General features: G+C 41.1%; 1 protein-coding gene across 1 annotated transcript in view; it reads left to right on the top strand.

Moving 5' to 3' along the window:
- Positions 1-22,701, top strand: part of vps13d (vacuolar protein sorting 13 homolog D) — a gene marked incomplete at its 5' end in the record, with an annotated part of 162,155 nt that overhangs the window by 120,552 nt on the left and 18,902 nt on the right. The window contains 9 exons of the mRNA XM_080015368.1: positions 6,650-6,758; positions 8,397-8,567; positions 8,784-8,894; positions 10,554-10,703; positions 11,211-11,360; positions 11,532-11,628; positions 11,710-11,858; positions 14,878-15,012; positions 15,364-15,531. Of these exons, the coding sequence (XP_079871494.1) occupies positions 6,650-6,758; positions 8,397-8,567; positions 8,784-8,894; positions 10,554-10,703; positions 11,211-11,360; positions 11,532-11,628; positions 11,710-11,858; positions 14,878-15,012; positions 15,364-15,531 (1,240 nt within the window). The remainder of the gene's footprint in view (positions 1-6,649; positions 6,759-8,396; positions 8,568-8,783; positions 8,895-10,553; positions 10,704-11,210; positions 11,361-11,531; positions 11,629-11,709; positions 11,859-14,877; positions 15,013-15,363; positions 15,532-22,701) is intronic.

Raw genomic sequence — 22,701 nt, 5'->3', positions numbered from 1 at the left:
TTTTGACTGATGGCAGCTGTGAGGGGTTCCATAAAGATGGATGATAGTAAAGGGGAGAGTGGACATCCTTGTCTTGTGCTGCGTTGTAGAGTGAAACGCTGTGAAGTTTAACCATTGGTGATGGCAGAAGCAGATGGGGAGTTGTAGAGGATTCTGATCCATTGAATGAGGGACTCTTCAAAGCCAAATTTGTTGAGGATTGAAAAGAGATATGTCCAATTAACTCCGTTGAATGTTTTTTTTCGGCATCTAAAGAAGCAATAACAGTATTTAAGTTTTTCCTTTGAGATATGCTGGTCAGACTGAATAAACAACGCATATTGCCTGATGAGTGTTGCCTTTGACAAAGCCTGTTTGGTCTGGGTGAATTATAAATGTAATTACTTTTTCAATTTGTTGGTTAGTGTTTAACTAATAATCTTTAAATCGCAATTAATAAGGCTTATGGGTCTATAACTGGAGGTAAGGGTTGGGTCCTTATTGGGTTTGATCAAAACAGAAATGAGAGCAGTATTCACGTGCAGAGGCGTGGTGGTTGTTGTAATCTCTGTAAACATTCTGATGAATAATGTGGATGTAAGTGGCCAGAAGTGTTTATAGAATTCTACTGGGTAGCCATCTGATCCGGGTGATTTATTGTTGGGCATAGAGAAGAGCGCTTTCCTGCGTCCTTCTAGAGTAAGGGGTTGATCTAATGTGGTAGCCTGCTCTGTCGAAAGTTGAGGGAGGTCAACATTATCAAGGAATGAGTGAATGTTTGAAATATTAGATTCATTATCCGAGTGATAGAGGTTATTATGAAAGCCTCAATATGTTATTGATGTGTTGCGGGGTGTATGTTATTATACCCTGTGGATCTGTGATCGCTGTAATGAGTAATGCTGTAATGTTTTTTCTCTATCGCGTTTCAGTTGATTGGCAAGAAATTTACCTGATTTGTCATTGAATTCAAAATGATTTGCTCTTGTTCGTTGCATGAGGAATTGTCTTTTTATGGATGATATTATCAAGTTGAGATGTAATTGTCTGGATCTCATTTCAGATTTGCTCAGTGGGCTTGTTGGGAGTGCAACTCCTTTAGTCGTTGTTTGAGTTTATTTTGGCATTGTTGTCCTTTATTTTTCTTGTGAGTGGAGAATGAAATAATACTACCTCTTAAAACTGCCTTAGCCCTTTCCCAGAGTAGGGATGGTGATATTGCTGGAGAGTCCTTCATTTCAGTGAAGGAAGTCCATTCTCTGCAAAATAAATGGTTAAATTCCTTATCTGTCAAAAGTGAGGCGTTAAAACGCCACCTGCTGGGAGGGTTCCGGTTGGTTTTATTTATGAGGTTGAAACTAATCGACCTGTGATCACAGATTACAATAGGGTGGATTTTGGACATTACAAAGTTACTAGTCAAGAAAAGGTAGATTCTACAGATGCTTTGGTGGGGTGGTGAATAATATGTGTATTCTCTATTGTGTGGATTATTTGATCGCCAAGAGAAAGCTCACTCATATATTGTTTTATATTGTCCTAACGCCAGGATTTACCATTATTTCTGGTTTTAGAACGGTGTCGAAGTCTCCTCCCAATATAATGGAGTCAGAAAATTCTAAGAGTTTTGAAAGAAATGTGGGTCTTCCTCATTGGGGCCGTAAATATTAGCTATGCTTCATTTGCTGTTACCAAAAATTCCGTTAATCATTATGTATCGCCTTCTGTGTCTGATATTGTGGTTGTATTTTGATATGGCATATGTTTATTGATCAATATAGAAACCCCCCCTTTTTTTTAGTTGTATGATGCAGAAAACATCTGATTAACCCATTTAGCTTTGAGTTTGAGGTGCTCAGATGCAGTGAGGTGAGTTCCTTGCAGTAGACAGATGCTGGGGTTCATCCTCGTGAGGTGACTCCGGATTTTGCTACGTTTAGCAGGTGAGCCCAAGCCTCTCACATTCCAACAAACAAACTTAATGGGTGTCATTGAAGTTAGTTTGGGGGTGATGGCACAGTGCATCCAAGGCAATAGCTATACTACCGTGCCCATGCTTTCCCATAGATAATTCTGAGGTTTCCTCCTTTACAATCCTTTTTACTGTCCTAGTATTGCAGGAAGTTTGTAGGGATACATATCTTCACAAACAAATGACAAATAGATAAAGATAAACATAGAACAATGCAGAGTTAGACATACATATAGTGAGAGATGGAATAGAGTGAGTGATGGGAGAAGTAGGGAGGGAGGGATTAGGAAGGTGAGATGATGAGAGAGGTAGGGAGGGGGGATTAGGAAGGTGAGATGATAAGAGTGAGCAATATTTTAAATCCTGACATAGATAGCATGCTCATTTCTACATCTCGCGGTATATAATTACCAGAATTACCAAAATATAGTACTTAATTATCAGAATATCCTGGGTGTGGCGGAGGAGTCTCGGAATAATAGACCTTTTATATATAGTTTATCAACAACCAGCATTACGTGTTTACCCTGCTGCCGGTTCTCCTTCAGGATGGGGTACAGCACCTTCCATCAGTCGTTGATCTCCCAGGGGAATTGATCGTTCATACCCAGTGTGGTTCCTTCCAGCTTCCGTCCTTTCCTTTTCACCTACTCCTTCTGCTTGAAGTGTTCAAACTTGGCAATGATTGAGCGGGGACGGTTCCCTATGCGGTGTTCCAGTCGGTGAACCCGGTGGAAGGTGATCTACTTCATGGTGTCGATGAGGAGTTTCACGGCGATGAAGAGGAAGTCTTTCACCATGTTTTCTGGGGACTCAGTGTTGTTCTCTGGGATCCCAGAAAAGATGAGCTAGTCCCGCATACTTCTGGATTGTATATCCAGGATAGTCTCTTCATTATTTAAATAAATTTTTTTTGAACCTCCACCTCTGTTGTGAGAAGCTTCGCGGAGGTTTTTAGATTGGCGTTGTCTTTTTGCATCTCGCCAACCATGCGGTGCAGGAAATCAAGGCTGGCTTTGTGTGTCTCAGAGAAGCAGACCAAGCATGTCCAGCTTCTTGTTAATCTCATCCAAGACACTAACCTCTACAGCACTCGGGATTTGATTGTCTGTGTCTGTTGCTGCGGTCCTGATCGTCTTCCATGGAGTACTCGTTATAAAAAAAGAAATCGATATAATCCTCAAGGTCCTCCACTCTGGTTTCGCGCAGTGTTCCTATTTTTATATACACCGCGTTCCAAATTATTATGCAAATTATATTTTTCTCTGGTTTTCCTAAATAGTCGATGCAAATGACAGTCAGTATAATTTTCAAGTCATCAACCGTTAGAGTATAATTCGAATGTTATTGAACAAACCTCCCAATGATAAGTGTTTTTTTCAAAAATAAAAAAAACGCAAAATGCACTGTTCCAAATAATTATGCACAACAGAGTTTCAAAACATTTTATAGGTTGTAAAGAACTGAAAATGGTCATTTGTTGAATTTACAGCATTCAGAGGTCATATTTACTTAAATCAAAAGCAATTTCAATCAAAAACAGGCCAATCTTAACAGGCCAAGTTACATGTTCACATACGACCCCTTCTTTAATATCACTTTCACAATTCTTGCCTTCATTGAACTTGTGAGTTTTTGAAGAGTTTCTGCTTGAATTTCTTTGCAGGATGTCAGAATAGCCTCCCAGAGCTGCTGTTTTGATGCCAACTGCCTCCCCCCCTCATAGATCTTTTGCTTGAGGATGCTCCAAAGGTTCTTAATAGGGTTAAGGTCAGGGGAGGATGGGGGTCACACAACAAGTTTCTCTCCTTTTATGCCCATAGCAGCCAATGACACAGAGGTATTCTTTGCAGCATGAGATGGTGCATTGTCATGCATGAGGATGATTTTGCTACGCTTGGCACAGTTCTTCTTCTGTACCATGGAAGAAAGTGGTCAGTCAGAAACTATATACTTTGCCGAGGTCATTTTAACACCTTCATGGACCCTAAAGGGGCCTACCAGCCTTCTCCCCATGATTCTGGCCCAAAACATGACTCCACCACCTCCTTGCTGATGTCGCAGCCTTGTTGGGACATGGTGACCATCCACCAACCATCCAGTACTCCATCCATCTGGACCATCCAGGGTTGCACGACACTCATCAGTAAACAAGACAGTCTTCATGTATTTCTGGGCCCACTGCAACCATTTCTGCTTGTGAGCATTGTTTAGGGGTGGCTGAATAGTAGGTTTGTGCACAACTGCGAGCCTCTGGAGGATCCTACACCTTGAGGTTCGTGGGACTCCAGAGGCACCATCAGCTTCAAATACCTGTTTACTGCTTTGTAATGGCATTTACGTAAGCAGCTGCTCTCTTAATCCAATTAATTTTTCTGGCGGAAACCTTCCTCATTATGCCTTTCTGCACGAACCTGTCTGTGCTCTAAATCAGCCACAAATCTCTTCACAGTACGATGATCACGCTTTAAGTTTTCGTGAAATATCTAATGTTACAGTTCTATACAATAATAGTACAATAGTGACAAAATGTTTTATGTGTATGACACTTAAATCCAATTTGCTTAATAATTTGGAACTGTGTGTGTGTGTGTGTGTGTGTGTGTGTGTGTGTGTGTGTGTGAGAGAGAGAGAGAGAGAGAGAGAGAGAGAGAGAGAGAGAGAGAGAGAGAGAGAGAGAGAGAGAGAGAGAGAGAGAGAGAGAGAGAGAGAGAGAGAGAGAGAGAGAGAGAGAGAGAGAGAGAGAGAGAGAGAGAGAGAGAGAGAGAGAGAGAGAGAGTGTGTGTGTGTGTGTGTATAGATAATGAAAACCCCAAATTCAGTGTCTCAGAAAATTAGAATATTGTGAAAAAGTACAATATTGGAAAGTCATAGTGTCACACCCTATTCAGCTAATTAACTCAAAACACCTGCAAAGGTTTCCTGAGCCTTTAAATGGTCTCTCAGTCTGGGTCAGTAGGCTACACAATCATGGGGAAGACTGCTGACTTGACAGATGTTCAGAAGACAGTCATTGACGCTCTCCACAAGGAGGGTAAGCCACAAAAGGTCATTGCTAAAGAAGGTGGTTGTTCACAAAGTGCTGTATTCAAGCCTATTCATAGAAAGTTGAGAGGAAAGGAAAAGGTGCACCAGCAAATGGGATAACCGCACCCTTGAGGATTGTCAAGCAAAATCTATTCAAGAATTTGGGGGAGCTTCACAAGGAGTGGACTGAGGCTGGAGTCAGCGCATCAAGAGCCACTACCCACAGACGAATCCTAGGCATGGGTTACAAATGTTGCATTCCTCGTGTCAAACCACTCCTGAACCAGAGACAACGTCAGAAGCGTCTTACCTGGGCTGTGGAGAAAAAGAACTGGACTGTTGCTCAGTGGTCCAAAGTCCTCTTTTCAGATGAAAGTAAATTTTGCATGTCATTTGGAAATCAAGGTCCTAGAGTCTGGAGGAAAAGTGAAGAGGCACAGAATCCACATTGCTTGAAGTCCAGTGTGAAGTTTCCACAGTCAGTGATGATTTGGGCTGCCATGTCATCTGCTGGTGTTGGTCCACTGTGTTTTCTGACGTCCACAGTCAACACAGCCATCTACCAGGACATTTTAGAGCACTTCATGCTTCCTTCTGCTGACAAGCTTTATGGAGATGCAGATTTCATTTTCCAGCAGGACTTGAAACCTGCCCACACTGCCAAAGGTACCAAAAGCTGGTTCAATGACCATGGTGTTACTGTGCTTGATTGGCCAGCAAACTCGCCTGATCTGAACCCCATACAGAATCTATGGGGTATTGTCAAGAGGAAGATGAGACACCAGACCCAACAATTTCAGATGACCTGAAGGCTGCTATCAAAGCAACCTGGGCTTCCATTACACCTGAGCAGTGCCACAGGCTGATCGCCTCCATGCCACACCGCATTGATGCAGTAATTCATGCAAAAGGAGACCCAACCAAGTATTGAGTGCATAGAAATGAACATACTTTTCAGAAGCCTGACATTTCTGTTTAAAATATACTTTTTTTATTGATCTTATGTAATATTCAAATTTTCTGAGACATTGAATTTTGGTTTCTCATTATCTATAGCCACAATCATCAAAATTTAAAGAAATAAAGGCTTGAAATATTTCACTCTGTGTAATGAATCTATATATGAATTTTCAAAAAGCATGCTCGTGTGTGTGTGTGTGTGTGTGTGTGTGTGTGTGTGTGTGTGTGTGTGTGTGTGTGTGTGTGTGTGTGTGTGTGTGTGTGTGTGTGTGTGTGTGTGTGTGTGTGTGTGTGTGTGTGTGTATGCATACACACACAGGACAAGAGCACGGTTTTTGTTATACAGTTTTTGTGTGTGCGTGATAATTGTGTGTTGTTCCACATATTTTTCCATGTTTTTCGCTCATATTTCCATATTTTTACTGTATACTTTCAAGATCTATTTTTTTTCCAACAGTTTCATGTTGTTGGTTTTTTATTTGTTATCAATGATTTATTGAATGAACATTTCAAATTGTATTTTGTATTTAATATTCATAATATACTGTATATATAATATTGATTTTTAAAGTAAGGCCAAGAAACCTATGGGTTATATGCAACAAAAAAGAACAATTTAATCATAGTGGGGATGTGCTGTTGGACGCTTTGGAGATTCTTCAAAGAGGAAGGAAGCCCGTTAGGTCAGTGAAACGTCTTCCCTTCCGCCAGTTATGAGCCATTGATGCTGAGGAGGCCGGACTCTCGCCGCAGCACGACCCAGACTTGGCACTTCAGCTCAGGCATGCTGACCTGCGGCCTCCCCCGTCTAGTTGTGCAGGTGGGTGTCCTTCAGCGAAACGACTCTAGTCATTTTGTTTGTATTAACCAGGATGATGTAGTTTCACGCCACAGCAGGAAACTATAAACTAAGTTGAGGGCTTTTTTTACTTATTTGACAAATTAATGCCAAGAAAACAACTTAGTTGTTTATAAACCTTTGGCAACAGTTTAAAATATGAATCATATTCTCCATTCTCTCTAATTGATACATTGACAGATGACATTATTCAGCTTGCTTTGAGAAAGTATTTGAATTATTTCATTTACAAAAAATAACAAATCTTAGTGAGTTCAGTAAAATTAGAAAAATTTTATTTATTTTTTAAGGGGTGGGGATGGGAGGGGATATGTTGGAAAAAAAAAATAGAAATGAAAGGAATTTTTTGTTATGCCATTTCCATATAAAAACAACTTTAAAAAAAAACAGCACAGTGGTACCTCGACTTACGACTGTAATTCGTTCTATAAGAACGGTCGTATGTTAAAACAGTCGTATGTCAAAGAAATTTTTCCCATATAAATTATGAAATCATGAAGGGTGAAAATAATACACAGTGCAAACACAGTAAATATGAAAAAATATTGATAAGCCACGAACTACGTGCACACACAATGTAGGTCGCCCGCTGACTGACTGCTGACTGGCCACCGACGCGCCAACTGCAAATTTCCACGGTCGTATCTTGGAGCAGTCGGTCGCAAGTCGATACAAATTTTCACGACTATCGCTACTCGTGTCTTGGATTAGTCGTAAGTAGATGCAGTTGTAAGTCGAGGTACCACTGTATTTTTATTCTCCCTTCTCTGTAAGGAGAAATTTCAAATTTATTTTCATATTTTAAAAATATAATGTTTGATGGACTGTTTAGAATATCATTTCTATCAAGATTAATTGTATCTTGTTTTTAGAAATCTCATAAAAATCTCACCTCATTGGCAAATAATGTTGATTCAAGTGTTCAAGAAATTTGCTGTATAAATGTGACATTCCTTTGTGAGATACTATTCCAGTTTTAAAATAATAGGATTCCAGTTTTGGGGGACTCACTGTGTGTCCAGTACTGAGATAGTAACGGGCAGCATGCTAACTGTTTTAGCTCAATGCAAAGGCTGCAGGGAGAAGCAACTAGCCTAGCTCCCGTGGAAATGGGGAAATAAATCTATCGAATATATATTGAAAGCTGAGTGATACATCTTGTCTTTATTATGAGTAAAAATCAAAACATAAAAATAAGATGTTAGTTGTTTCAAATATAGCTACGTTCAGAACTGTTATTGACAACCATTTATCCACACATGTCAAACTCAACTTGTTGGTGCTGGAGGGTTGTCAGTCAGCTGAGTGTTGTTCTGTAATGTTCTGACATGAGATATTGCTGTTTGTACCCAATAACCCCCAATTCACTTCAAGCGATTCTTCACATTCTTCACATCCTGGATGGAAAATGGTCATGTGTCAAATAATTTTTATATGTAGTACACAGTATTGACTTTCTCTTAATCTCTGTCAGATAGATATAGATGAAAATCTCAAGTAGACTTTAAGGGATGCCATCCTGCACATATAAGACTGTCATAAACAAATTAAGTGTTTTCTGTTTTATTCCCCTTCCTGGTGTCCTACCCTCCTACCCAGGCTAAGGAAGGGGTGGCAGGCCTATACGATGGTGCCGAGGTGGTGCTGGGACCAGACTCTGGGCTGCTGGAGCCAGGTCCGGAGCAGCAGTTCATCAACCAGAAAATGAGACCCGGTTCTGGGGTGCTTTCAGTCCAAGTACTACCTGACGGTCCTACAAGAGTGCTGCAGGTTAGACTGAAGGACTGCTTGAGCTGCCATTTAAATTGAATGTTCTTGCTTTACGGACATAATCACCATTCTCAAGTTGATCTTTGTATGCGTCTAAAGGGCACACGTTGTGCCTCAATGTTGAGGTCACTCATTATTATACAAGTATCTTGACTGTCCATCTATTTTTTTCTTTCTCTCTTGTAATCTCTTTTCTCTTGTAATTTGTATCCACAGATAAGTGACTTCAATCAGAGAAGAATGATTTGGACATCCACTAGTACCGGGGGAGAGAGTACCAAAGATGATGCAAAGATGAAAGAGAAGGAGCCAGAACAAGAACTTGAGGTCACCCTAGACCTTTTGACATAGCTTAACCACACTTCACACAGGCCATGTCTCAAAGTTATTCCTGCTTTAGTGATCAAACGACACCGGAGAGGGGTGTTCAAAGTTCCATCGGAAATACTAGCATGCTCTTTAGCACTGCACTTTGGGATGCGACGGTACGGTTTAGTATGTATCACAGTTTTGGGGCCACAGTAACGGTATGTTTCGCTATCTTTATATTTAAGCTTTATTTATTTATTTATTTATTTATTTGTGTTAAAGTTAAAAGGCGTAGAAAAAATGTCATAGTAGTCTGCCACAAATAACTAGTGTAACGCTCTGTGTGTATGACTGTGGGGGGAGCGGGGAGACAGGTGTTCAAGTTCATTGGTGGGTTGTTAATAATTTGCATGAGTTCATCTCATTTGAGGGGAGGTGTCCAGGATAGTGGATAATTCAAATAAAAATCTTCGTTAATATTTATTTATTTATTTATTCATATAATATTTAAAAAATGTGTTTCACAATAAAAAATAAATATAACCACTATTTTAATTAGTTATTTTTGTGTAGAATAGGTATGAACAGTATTTTTTTCACACAAATAATAATAGTAAAAAACATTATTGCAAGCAAAGCTCACAGTCAGACCAGTGCGTGTGTGCCTTGGCTTTGTGAACCTGACGCCAAAGTGGGTGCGCTCCTTTTCAGCAAGGACACCTCCTGGTGAGGGAGGAACATAGGCTACCTCTTAATAGAAGGGGAAACATTTGCTGGTGACAGGAGACGGCAACTTAAACAAACACAACATAGAACTAAAAACAAGTTGCTCATCGCACAGCAAGACTCAGTTCCCTTCATTCCTAAGAGCTGTTCAAAAGAATGGGAACGTTCGTGAACGACCCAACACTAGTGCGAGTGGAAGCGAGAGAGGAAGTGTGAGAAATAGTTGGTAATATAAACGGACACAGCCACCCCAGGGAGTATTTTCTGACTGGACACCTTGATTGAGTGCACAATTTATAAAAACATTTCTATATAGATTTATCTCCTGCTTCTATCGAAAAGGCTGCGTAGCCGTGAGCAGTTGAAAAAAATAAATAAAAAAATAGACCTCTCACGCAAAAACAACCCCGCACGATGGCCGTTGGAGCTGCAAAAGTGAATTCAATAGGAAACAGCACTAACGGCACGCTGCGCCCGCACGCTGCGCCCGCACGCTACCCCCGCACACTGCGCCCGCACGCTACGCCAACACGTCCGATGGACTTGACGGTACCGTGATTCCATAATACCACTGTTTACATGTGCGTATTGAACCATATGGGCGTACCGAAGGGTTCGATAACATAATATGTACTGTTGCATCCCTACTGCACACTATGTTGGCAAGCGTATCCCACAATGCATTGTGAACGCAAAATGCTGGTGAAAGTTTCTAGGCTTTGTCGTCATCAACCCACAACATGGTGAAAGCAAGTGGTGTGGCTGTATGACGATGTAATATTTCAGAGAAGCCATCGTTATTTTAACTCACATTCTGCCATACGCTGGACAACATTATAAACAAGTAGTATGTAGAACATAGTATGCCATTCTGGATGCAGGTTTATAGTCCAGCTTAAAATCAAATCAAGCTAGCATTTCACACTGTTTTAACATCTCTTTGCTGTCCAGGTGCTGGTGAATTTGGAAGAAGGGTTAGGTGTGTCTCTGGTCAACAAGCTGCCAGAGGAGCTTGTCTTCGCCACTCTGTCTGGGATAGACGTCCACTTCACACGCACCGCCACCAATGAGGTCCTAGAGCTTAGTATCCAGAACATCCAGGCAAGTGCTCAGCTACCAAGTGCAGTTACATTGACACCATGAGTCAGCATTTGGTGTAAGGTGTATCGTTTGGCAGTATACCCATTAGACCAATGCATACTTTCATTTATTATCTTAAACAGTGTTCCAGGTGACTGCTGGTTCATCCGCCTCGTGAAATGTAGTTTTGAAAATGGATAAAGATGGATGAATTTTCGGCTTTATCAAAAATCTTGTCCGCTGCCTCCTTGAAACTCAATCAAGTTGCTTTGACTTTCATAGGGTCTTGTCAAACACTCACAGAGGTTCATGAGTAAAGCGTGAGATTAAACCTTCCAACAGTGAAACTGGCTCTTTCCTGTTGAATTTCATTCCAGTCCACATTTTACCTTATTACCACACCATTACCTAAATTATTACCTGATGACATCCCTTTAAACACAATATCATTCATTGATACCAGTTCAAACGATAAGTCATAGACAAAAAATAATTATTTTAAATACTATATTACGACTTCCATGTCAGGTTGATAACCAGCTTCTAGGTACCACCCAGCCAGTGATGCTGTGCGTGACTCCCACTTCCACCGAAAGCGATGTTGTGGACAACAATCCAACTCTGCAGATCAACACTGTTAAGGTCCCAAGCAGCCTCATGCTCACCGATCTCTTCAAGGTGAGTTTTCGTACATGGCGTGTAATTGCAAACAAAGGCAAAAAAACGAGAATCTTCCATGTTTCACTGCATAAAATACTGGGCTGTTTTATGAGGAGCTTGGTTGAGTTTGAAGACAGAGAAAGACATAAGTAATTTAAGACATTGTAATCACTTTGACTCTTTCTGCAGCATCTAATGGTCACGTCCCGGCGCTTCACAGTCATCATCGAGGAGAAACTACTGCTCAAACTGCTGAGCTTCTTTGATTACGGTCAAACAGAAGCAGGTCTCGAATATTAGATGGTTTTTTTTCATGCTACGAAAAAAAATTTACTTTACAGCTGATTTTTTTTTCTTTTTCATCTAGAGCTGGAGAAATTGGATGAAAATCTTTACGAGAAGCCAAGTAAGGATGTGGCAGCGGGAAAGCATTACTACTTCGAGAACCTGAAAATCAGCCTTCCCCAGGTTAAACTGAGTGTCTTCACCTCTCACAAGCTCCCACCTGACCTCAAGGTAACATGGTCTGTCTCACATTTTTTTCTGTGTTTTTCAGCCCAGCCTTATTACGCGTGTGTGGCTGCGCATGGAAGGAGGCACACCCATGCTTTTTTTAATTAGTTATTAAATAATACCGTATATAAGGTGCTCAGTTTGTCACTGGATCAGGTAGAAATTTCCCATCCATTTCTGCTCTCATGGTCAAAGATATAACATGTTTTTTTTTGTTTGTTTTTTTTTTTTTTATTATTATTGCGGTGGGGAGTAAGCTATTTGGTGTGATAATCAGAATTTTATATGTTAATACTGCAACATGTGCGCATCTCCTCCTCTTCCGGTCCCACCCCATCCCACACTTAAGTTCATTCACTCATCAAGATCCTGCGCCTAATTCTGAACATATTTCTGTCATTAAAATATCTCTGTAATCCACAGAGTCTGGTTGTTAATCCCTTGTGTCGATCACTGATGAAACTATCAAACGAATATCAGCCAATCACAATCTGTGGCTGATCGATCGGAGCACCCTTAATATAAAGGATGGGAAACACAGTTTCAATAAGCCCCGTGTTGAAAAATAGCAAAGCTATCCTTCAAAGATACAAAATAACTTTAAAATTTCAAAGTCATTTACACGCACAGTATCATGCTGGTCATAGGGCTGTGACGATAACTGCAATACCGCATTTACGTGACGTTACCACGGAATGGTGCTCATTACCGTCATCATTGCAAATTGTGTGTGTGTGCGCGTGCGCGTGTGCGCACATGTACTCCTCAGTTAACGAGTTCCATTCCTACGACCAGGTCGTTGAGCAAATTAGTCGATAAGCGAGGACCCTACCCCTTACCGTTATGTCAGTCTTGGAGATTGCGAACGCTAGTGTAGTGAATACTGACAGACTGCGGGAATGAGACAGATTGAGAATAGTGATGCGCGATGAGATGCTTGACGCTGAGACGCAGCGCACGCCACGGTATTGTACGCAGCAATGTATAATACCGACTCATCAGAGAGCTGGTCGTGAGTCCGAATGGTCGTTAAACCGGTAGGTCGTTTCGTGAGGAGTGTGTGTGCGTGTGTGTGCGTGCGTGCGTGCGTGAGTCTACCAGTACCATATGCTGAAAAACAGCCCCACACCATGATGTTTCCACCTCCAAACTTCACTCTTGGTATGGTGTTTTTAGGGTGATGTGCAGTGCCATTTCTCCTCCAAACAACATCCAAAGAGTTCAATTTTGGTCTCATATGACCAGACTATTTTATCCCAGTATTCCATTGGCTTGTCCAAATGTCGTGCAGCAAACTTTAAATGAGCCTCAACATAGCACCTTGTGTCGATTACGCACATTTTGGTATTTTTTAGTATTTATAGAGCTTATTGTGCGTAATCACCGGGTGTCATGACATTTCACTGCATATATGTATGACCGTATGTATATGTATGTGACAAATAATCTCTTGAACTTGAACTTGAACATGCTTTTCTTCAGCAATGGTGTCTTGCGCGGTGAGCGTGCATGGAGGCCATGGCGGTTGAGTGTATTACTTATTGTTTTCTTTGAAACAACGGTACCTTCTAATTCCAGGTCTTTCTGAAGCTCTCCGCGAGTGGTCCTTGGTTCTTGGACAACACTTCTAATTATTCTTTTGACTCCTCTGTCAGAAATCTTGTGAGGAGAACCTAGTCGTGGCCAGATAATGGCCCCAATGGTGCTCACTGGAACATTCAGAAGTTTAGAAATACATCTGTAACCAATGCCATCAGTATTTTTTGCAACAATAAGGTTGCAAGGGTCTTGAGAGAGCTCTTTGGTTTTACCCATCATGAGATGCTTCTTGTGTGACACCATGGTAATGAGAAACCTTTTTATAGGCCATCAATTAGGACTAAACCAGCTGATATTACTTTGCACTGATATGGGGCAGGATTGCTACCTAAATACTGACAGATTTCAGCTGGTTTCTTGGCTTCCCATGCCTTTTTGCACCTCCTATTCTTCATGTGTTAGATATTTATTCCCTGTTTCATTCCACTTTATTACACATAATGTATTTTATGGACATATATGTGTGGATTACTTGGGTTGTTACCAACATCTGGTGATTTTCATGCCAATAGCCCCATCAGAAATATATTTACTCAGAAAAATGTTTCAATACTTATTTCCCCCGCTGTATATATATACATATACGCATATATAGAGAGCTTTGTGCACCATGAGCAAGGGGGAGGGACAGTCCAGTTTATTTTGTGTGTGTCTGATTATTATTAATTATTTCTAGGGCTGTAACCTAACCTGACTCACAATATTGTCAGTCGAATCAGATTCTGTTCAATTCTATGCTCCCTCGGCAGGTGGTGCCCTGGCGGAAAAGAAACACCCAATGTCACGTCAGGTTCACAAAGCGAAGACTTTAAAAAGTTATTTTATTATTATTATTATTTATGTGTAAAAAATACTGTTTATATCTGTTCTGCACAAAAATAACGAACTATAGTAGTTGTTTTATTTATTTTTTTATTGTGAAAATGTTTTAAATATTATATAAACAAATCACTATTAACGAAAAATAAATAACATACTTAGGGAGATCATCATATATTTTCACGTTATTTCTATCATTTGCCAATACACAGATGTTACCGTATACAAAAAGAACGAAGGGACAATCTTTTGAATGGCTCTTAGAAAAGAATGGAGCCGTGAGATTTGGTTCCCTTCAAAGAGCCGTAATGCCCATACCTAAGGCACGGAGAGCCGTGTCAGCGTCCGGTTGCGAACATGTCACACATATAGAAATATTTTTATGATTCCCTTATTTATAATTCCTCATTGAAACGTAATGCCTGTGCATTTTTGTAAGTGTCTGTTTAATCCTGTTATTTTAATGCACAAACCATGGTACTGCGGTTACTTGGCTTTTCACCGCAGTAAGAAAAAAAACGTCACAGCCCTAGCTGGTAATTTCTTTTAACATGGCTTGGTCGCCACATCATGCTTCTTGCTTGCACTGTTTTCCTCAATACAGGCCCTGAAAAGCACCCTGGGCTTCCCCCTCATCCGCTTTGAGGATGCCGTGATCAACATGTACCCCTTTACACGAGTGCATCCCTATGAAACCCAGGAGATCATCATTAACGACATCTTAAAGCACTTCAGAGAGGTGAGAGCAGTGTTGAACGGAGTTTCCCTTTCTGTTAATGTCTCATGGAGACTGATAGTTGCAGATCAATAGCCAAGCTTATGGAGATTAGCCCCATGCCATCTACTTTTCACAAATGTACCAAAAATAAATTATAGATATAGTTCACGTCCTGCTACAGTCAAGTCATGTCAAGTTTCCTCCCTACAGTATAGCCTATAGCAGCACTAGCCTGCTTCAGAATCCTCTGAAGGAGAGCTTTATATTACTGTGTTCACCAGTTGGGTGGAGATTTTTCCCATATTCCCCATTCCTGACAACAACAGACGACCCGTTGGGAGAACGACCAATGACCGTCTCCCCCACCCCCAGGAATTGATCAGCCAAGCAGCCCAGATCCTGGGCTCTGTGGACTTTCTGGGGAACCCCATGGGACTCCTTAACGATGTTTCAGAAGGCGTGTCGGAGCTCATCAAGTACGGCAACGTGGGTGGACTCATACGCAATGTCACTCATGGTGTGTCCAACTCTGCTGCTAAGGTAAATTTGTCTAACCGAACGCATTTTATTCTGCGTTTGTTTTTTCTTAAAAATATATAACTGGGATATTTTATTTATTTATTCGTTATCACATTTATCTTTATTTGCCTTGCTGAGTCAATTTCTGTTTTGTTAGAATGTATTTTCTAAGGGTACGGTTATTAATTAAGGGGTGTGTATTAACGGTACCGATTTTTTTAATTGTGCCGCTCAAATACATGAAAAAAACAAGAAATACTGGAGGTGGCCTTTTAAGTAAATTGTAAGCTAAAATATACATTTTAAAAACATGGGCTTATATTTATTTTCTTCTTGTTATATATAGTTATATATATATATATATATAGTTATATATATATATAGTTATATATAGTTATATATATATATATATAGTTATATATATAGTTATATATATAGTTATATAGTTATATATATATAGTTATATAGTTATATAGTTATAGTTATATATATATAGTTATATAGTTATATAGTTATAGTTATATATAGTTATAGTTATATATATATATAGTTATAGTTATATATATATATATATAGTTATATAGTTATAGTTATATATATATATATAGTTATAGTTATATAGTTATAGTTATATAGTTATAGTTATATCGTTATAGATATATATATATATATATATATATATATACACACACACACTCACACATACAGTGGGGCAAAAAAGTATTTCGTCAGCCACCAATTGTGCAAATTCTCCCACTTAAAAAGATGAGAGAGGCCTGTTATTTTCATCATAGGTATACCTCAACTATGAGAGACAAAATGAGGGGAAAAAAATCCAGAAAATCACATTGTCTGATTTTTAAAGAATTTATTTGCAAATTATGGTGGAAAATAAGTATTTGGTCATTAACAAAAGTTCATCTCAATACTTTGTTATATACCGTTTGTTTGCAATGACAGAGGTCAAACGTTTTCTGTAAGTCTTCACAAGGTTTTCACACACTGTTGCTGGTATTTTGGCCCATTCCTCCATGCAGATCTCCTCTAGAGCAGTGATGTTTTGGGGATGTCGCTGGGCAACACAGACTTTCAACTCCCTCCAAAGATTTTCTATGGGGTTGAGATCTGGAGACTGGCTAGGCCACTCCAGGACCTTGAAATGCTTCTTACGAAGCCACTCCTTCGTTGCCCGGGCGGTGTGTTTGGAATCATTGTCATGCTGAAAGACCCAGCAACATTTCATCTTCAATGCCCTTGCTGATGGAAGGAGGTTTTCACTCAAAATCTCACGATACATGGTCCCATTCATTCTTTCCTTATGCTCTCTAGCAAACTTCAGACGGGCCTGGACATGTACTGGCTTAAGCAGGGGGACACGTCTGCCACTGCAGGATTTGAGTCCCTGGCGGCTTAGTGTGTTACTGATGGTAGCCTTTGTTACTTTGGTCCCAGCTCTCTGCAGGTCATTCACTAGGTCCCCCCGTGTGGTTCTAGGATGTTTGCTCACCGTTCTTGTGATCATTTTGACCCCACGGGGTGGGATCTTGCGTGGAGCCCCAGATCGAGGGAGATTATCAGTGGTCTTGTACGTCTTCCGTTTTCTAATAATTGCTCCCACAGTTGATTTCTTCACAACAAGCTGCTTACCTATTGCAGATTCAGTCTTCCCAGCCTGGTGCAGGTCTACAATTTTGTTTCTGGTGTCCTTTGACAGCTCTTTGGTCTTGGCCATAGTAGAGTTTGGAGTGTGACTGTTTGAGGTTGTGGACAGGTGTCTTTATACTGATAACGAGTTCGAACAGGTGCCATTAATACAGGTAATGAGTGGAGGACAGAGGAGCCTCTTAAAGAAAAAGTTACAGGTCTGTGAAAGCCAGAAATCTTGCTTGTTTGTAGGTGACCAAATACTTATTTTACCGAGGAATTTACCAATTCATTCATTAAAAATCCTACAATGTGATTTCCTGGATTCTTTCCCCCCATTCCGTCTCTAATAGTCGAAGTGTACCTATGATGAAAATTACAGGCCTCTCTCATCTTTTTAAGTGGGAGAACTTGCACAACTGGTGGCTGACTAAATACTTTTTTGCCCCACTGTATGTGTATATATATATATATATATATATATATATATATATATATATATATATATATATATATATATATATATAAAGTTAACGTTTAGTTAATACTTGATGTTCAAGTTTACATGAACTGGGGATGCTCATTTATTTTGTTTATGTAATTACCAATAAGAACAAATGATGAAGGTCTTCGATAAATGTTTTCACATGTTTTACATGTGAAAACATGTTTTACATGTGAAAACATGTAAAGTTACAATCCCCTTAAGGTTTCTGGGTGGAAGAAAAATCAACTGTATTTTCTGTATGTTTCAGGTATTTTTCATTATTATTATTTTTATTTTATTTTATTTTTTTCTTACCCGTGTTGTCAGCATGCTAGGCATACAACCGGGAGTATTTGTATGCTATTGCATCAAGGACAGAGTTAGTCTGCAAGTGGAGTTCACCTTCTCAACCTGCAATGCAACTCTTTATTAATTCTTAAATCATCAAGAACTGCTGAAATAACTTTGTCCTGTGAATGACCTGTATGATGGCAAGAGCAGGTTTTTTGTTATATAGAGCCGCCACCAATTCCCCTCTTTGAAGAACTATTTTACCATATTTGGATCTATAAACAACTAATCACTACTCCGAGAGGGGGAGAATCATCCCAGTTGAAACAATTGAACATAGAACCAAACAACATGTACATGGAAAAACATAAACATCGGACGACAACATGTATTGAAAAAACAGAGGTAATCAGGTCCAGGAAAACTGGAACAGCAATTGGGAATGTGACCGCTGACACCGTTGATGCAAGCAGGCCGCCAGATAACATGGGCACTCTACCACCCCCGGCATCCGCCGCAGAGAAGCAGCCAAGCGGGAGTAAAGGCCGACAGCCGCCCCCCGCACCCCAACCCACACCAACAACAGCAAGCAGCACCCCAGGTGCCCCGGAAGGCACCGGGTGGCGCTCTCTGCAGCCCGCCCGGTTGCAGCACACATAAAACATCAGGCGCAAACTGCTTAGACTCGAGCCCAGCCGGCATGGGCCCCACCCAGCCACCCCCCGGCCAGCCACGCCCCCACACCGACCCACCAGCCACCCGCCACACCAGAAAACCCCAGTGCTCAATGTGTGCTGTTAAAATTGTGGGGTATGGGGGTGAAAGTCCTCCAAGCAAGTCAGGGATTGGTGTGCGAGTGTATGTGTTCTACTGTAGGCTATTATGAGTGGGATTCAAATTTCGGGACGGATGAGGAGCACGTCGGGGCAGGAGCGTGATGGACAAGATGGCAGCCGCCCGCCACATCCCCACCCATCCGGCAAGCCCTAGGTCTATTGTGTGGTTTATGTACTGAGTATGAGTTTTGGCACAGGGAGGGATAGGCGAAGCGCACCCAGATCAACGCAGGGGCGCAGCAGGCCAGGGAGCGGCGACGTGGACTCCCCCGAGGCACCCAACCTACAGCGACCAGCCACGGGTGCAGAGCGGCCCGCCGTGCACCTCCGCACGACAGAAGGACACACAAGCCCCGCCACCCTGCCCATGGAGGCAAGACCTGAGCCCGCAACCACACCTCAAACCAACACACTGACACCAGCTGAGGCACCCTCCAGGAGCATCGCACCCCAACCCCGGAGACAGGCCAGCTCAACACAGGAACAAGAGCGGGCGCCACCACCCGTCCCCGCCTCACACCCATGGGGGTGCCCCGGGACCCCTCCACAACCACAGGACTAAGCTCCACGGCTGCTCCACAGCCGCCAGGCACCCACTCACCCAATGAGACGAGGAGGACCCCCACATGCCCCAAAACACCACGACTTTGCCCCAAAACACCACAACATTGCCCCGACTTAGGAATGGCCACCGTGAAGGGTTCAATAAAGATGGGGAATAGTAAAGGGAAGAGAGGACATCCTTGTCTTGTGCCATGTTGTAGAGTGAAACGCTGTGAATTGTAACCATTGGTGATGACAGAAGCAGATGGAGGACACAGATACAGGAGGATACAGGATTTTGATCCATTGAGTGAGTGACTCCAAAGCCAAATTTGGTGAGGGTTAAAAAGAGATACATTATGTCCAATTAACTCTGTCAAATTATTTTTTGGGCATCTAATGAGGCAATAACAGTAACTTAAGTTGTTCCTTTGAGATATGCTGATCAGACGGTGCATATTGCTGGATGAGTGTCTGGGTGAATTATGAATGGAATTACTTTTTCAATTTTGTTGGTTAGTGTTTCACTAATAATCTTTGAATCGCAATTAATTAGGCTTACTATAACTGGAGGTGAGGGTTGGGTCCTTGTTGGGTTTGAGAAAAACCGAAATGAGAGCAGTATTCATGTTCAGAGGCATGGTGTATGTTGACTTAATCTCTGTGACCATTCTGATGCGTAATGGGGATATAAGTGGCCAGAAGTGTTTATAGAATTCAACTGGGTCTGATCCGGGTGATTTATTGTTGGACATAGAGAAGAGAGCGTTCCTGTGTTCTTCTAGAGTAAGTGGTTGATCTAATGTGGCAGCCTGCTCTGCTCGGTCGATATCATTGAGGAATGAGTTAATGTTTGATATATTTGATTCACCATCTGAGTGATAAAACTTATTATAAAAGTCTCTTAATATGTTATTCATGTTGTGTGTCTGTTATCCTACCCTGTGGATCTTGGATGGCTGTAATATTTTTTTTTTCTCTATTGCGTTTCAATTGATTGGCAAGAAATTTACCTGATTTGTCATTATATTTAAAATACTTTGCTCTTGTTCGTTGCATGAGGAATTGTCTTTTGATGGATGACATTATCCAGTTGAGATGTAATTGGTCGGATCTGATTTTGGATTTGCTCAGTGGGCTTGTTGGGGGTGCAAGTCTTTTAATCGAAGTTCGAGTATATTTTGGTATTCTTATCCTTTCTTTTTCTTGAGAGAATGAAATAATACCACTTTTTAGAACCGCCTTAGCCATTTCCCAGAGTAAGGATGGTGATTTTTCTGGAGAGTCATACGGTTCAATTAAGAAAGTCCATTCTCTGGAAAAGAAATGGTTAAATTCTTTATCTGTTAAAAGTGAGGTTTTAAACCGGCACCTGCCAGGAGTGTTCCGGTTGGTTTCATTTATGAAGTTGAATCTAATCGGCCCGTGATCAGAGATTGCACTTGGGTGGATTCCAGGATTAGGGATTTTGGACATGAATGAGTTACTTGTCAAGAAAAAATCAATTCTAGGGAAGCTTTGGTGGGGTGGTGAATAATATGTGTAGAGTATTCTCTATTGTGTGGATTATTTGATCGCCAACAATCGCCAAGAACAAGATCACTCATATATTGTTTTATAGTGTCTGACGAATGCCAGGGCTTGTGATTATTTTTGGTTTGTGAACGGTCTAAACTTGGATCCAGTACTGTGTTGAAGTCTCCTCCCAGTATAATAGAGTCAGAGAATTCTAAGAGTTTTGAAAATAAATTGTGAATGAAATGTTGGTCGTCCTCAATGGGGTCATAAATATTCGCTATGGTTAATTTGATGTTACCTAAAATTCCATTAATCATTATGTATCGCCCTTCTGTGTCTGATATTTTGTTATTTTAAGTCTCCACTGAGCACATACAGTGCACATACAGTGCAATGCGAAAGACTGAGTTTTCCTCCTTTACATTCCTTTTTACTGTCCTAGTATTGCAGGAAGTTTGTAGGGATACATATCTACACAAACAAATGACAAATCACCAACACCAACATCTCCAACACCATCATCAAGTTTGCTGACGACACCGTGGTCGTGGGCCTGATCACCGACTGCGATGAGAAGGCCTACCGCGAGGAGGTGGTTGACCTGTCACTCTGGTGCCAGGACAACAGCCTACACCTGAACGTCAGCAAAACCAAGGAGCTGATTGTGGACTTTAGGCGTGGATCACAATCGAGGACGCACGCGGCCTTGTTGATTAATGGGACTTCTGTCGATAGGGTGAGCAGCTTCAGATATCTGGGAGTCCACATCACAGAGGACTTAATATGGACTGTACACACAGACACTCTGGTGAGAAAGGTGAGGCAGCGTCTCTACCACCTCAGGCAGCTGAGGAAATTCCGGGTCTCGGTGAGGATCCTCAAGTCCTTCTACTCTGGAGCAGTGGAGAGCATCCTGACAGGCAACTTCACTGCCTGGTTTGGGAACTGTACTGCCCAGGACAGGCGGCCCCTGCAGAGAGTGGTGCATTCAGCTGAACGTACCACTGGAACTACCCTCCCTCCAGGGTCATGAAGGATCCTCATCACCCCAACAACGGACTGTTTCAGCTGCTGCAGTCAGGCAAGCGCCTCCGCAGTCACACAGCAAGAACAGAGAGACTGAGACGGAGTTTTTTCCCGCAAGCCATTAGAACTGTCAATGCTGACCTCACCAGGGGTCCTAACTGAGCCATACACTAGGCTCCACTACCTACTGTACTGTATGTAGCATACTGTACCGCATACTGTATCACTGTTCAGGGTTGTTCGTGATGCCGTATTGCTGCGCCGTACTGTTGTATACTGTGCTGTATTATCCCAAACACTACCTCACTCTATTCACATTCACATGCCACTTTAATTCACTTGCCACTTTAATGCACATATCTGTATATACATAGGCATATTCCCTCTATCTATTCCATTTTATTTCATTTTATTTTTATTGTATTTTATTCTATATATTTCTATCTTATTCTATAAGGTTTCAACGTACTGTATTACGTTTTAGGAGTCAGTTAGTCGGTCTATTAGAAAGGAATTTTTTACTTTTATTTTTTTTCCTAGGACATATTGTGTGCTATCACCGGGTGCGTTGCATTACATTTCACTGCATATATGTATGAAAGTATGTATATGTACGTGAAAAATAAAAAATCTTGAATCTTGAAATACACAAAGATAGACATAGAACATTACAGAGTTAGACATACATATAGTGAGTGACTCCGTAGAGTGAGAGTGATGGGAAAAGTCGGGAGGGGGGATTAGGAAGGTGAGATAATGAGAGTGAGCAATGTTTTAAAAACCTGACATGCTAATTTCTCCGTCTCGCATATATAATTACCAGAATACATTCATAATTATCAGAAT

Source organism: Zeus faber (genome assembly GCF_960531495.2).
Source record: "Zeus faber genome assembly, chromosome: 15".
Taxonomy (NCBI): domain Eukaryota; kingdom Metazoa; phylum Chordata; class Actinopteri; order Zeiformes; family Zeidae; genus Zeus; species Zeus faber.
This window is presented reverse-complemented; position numbering and strand designations above follow the sequence as displayed.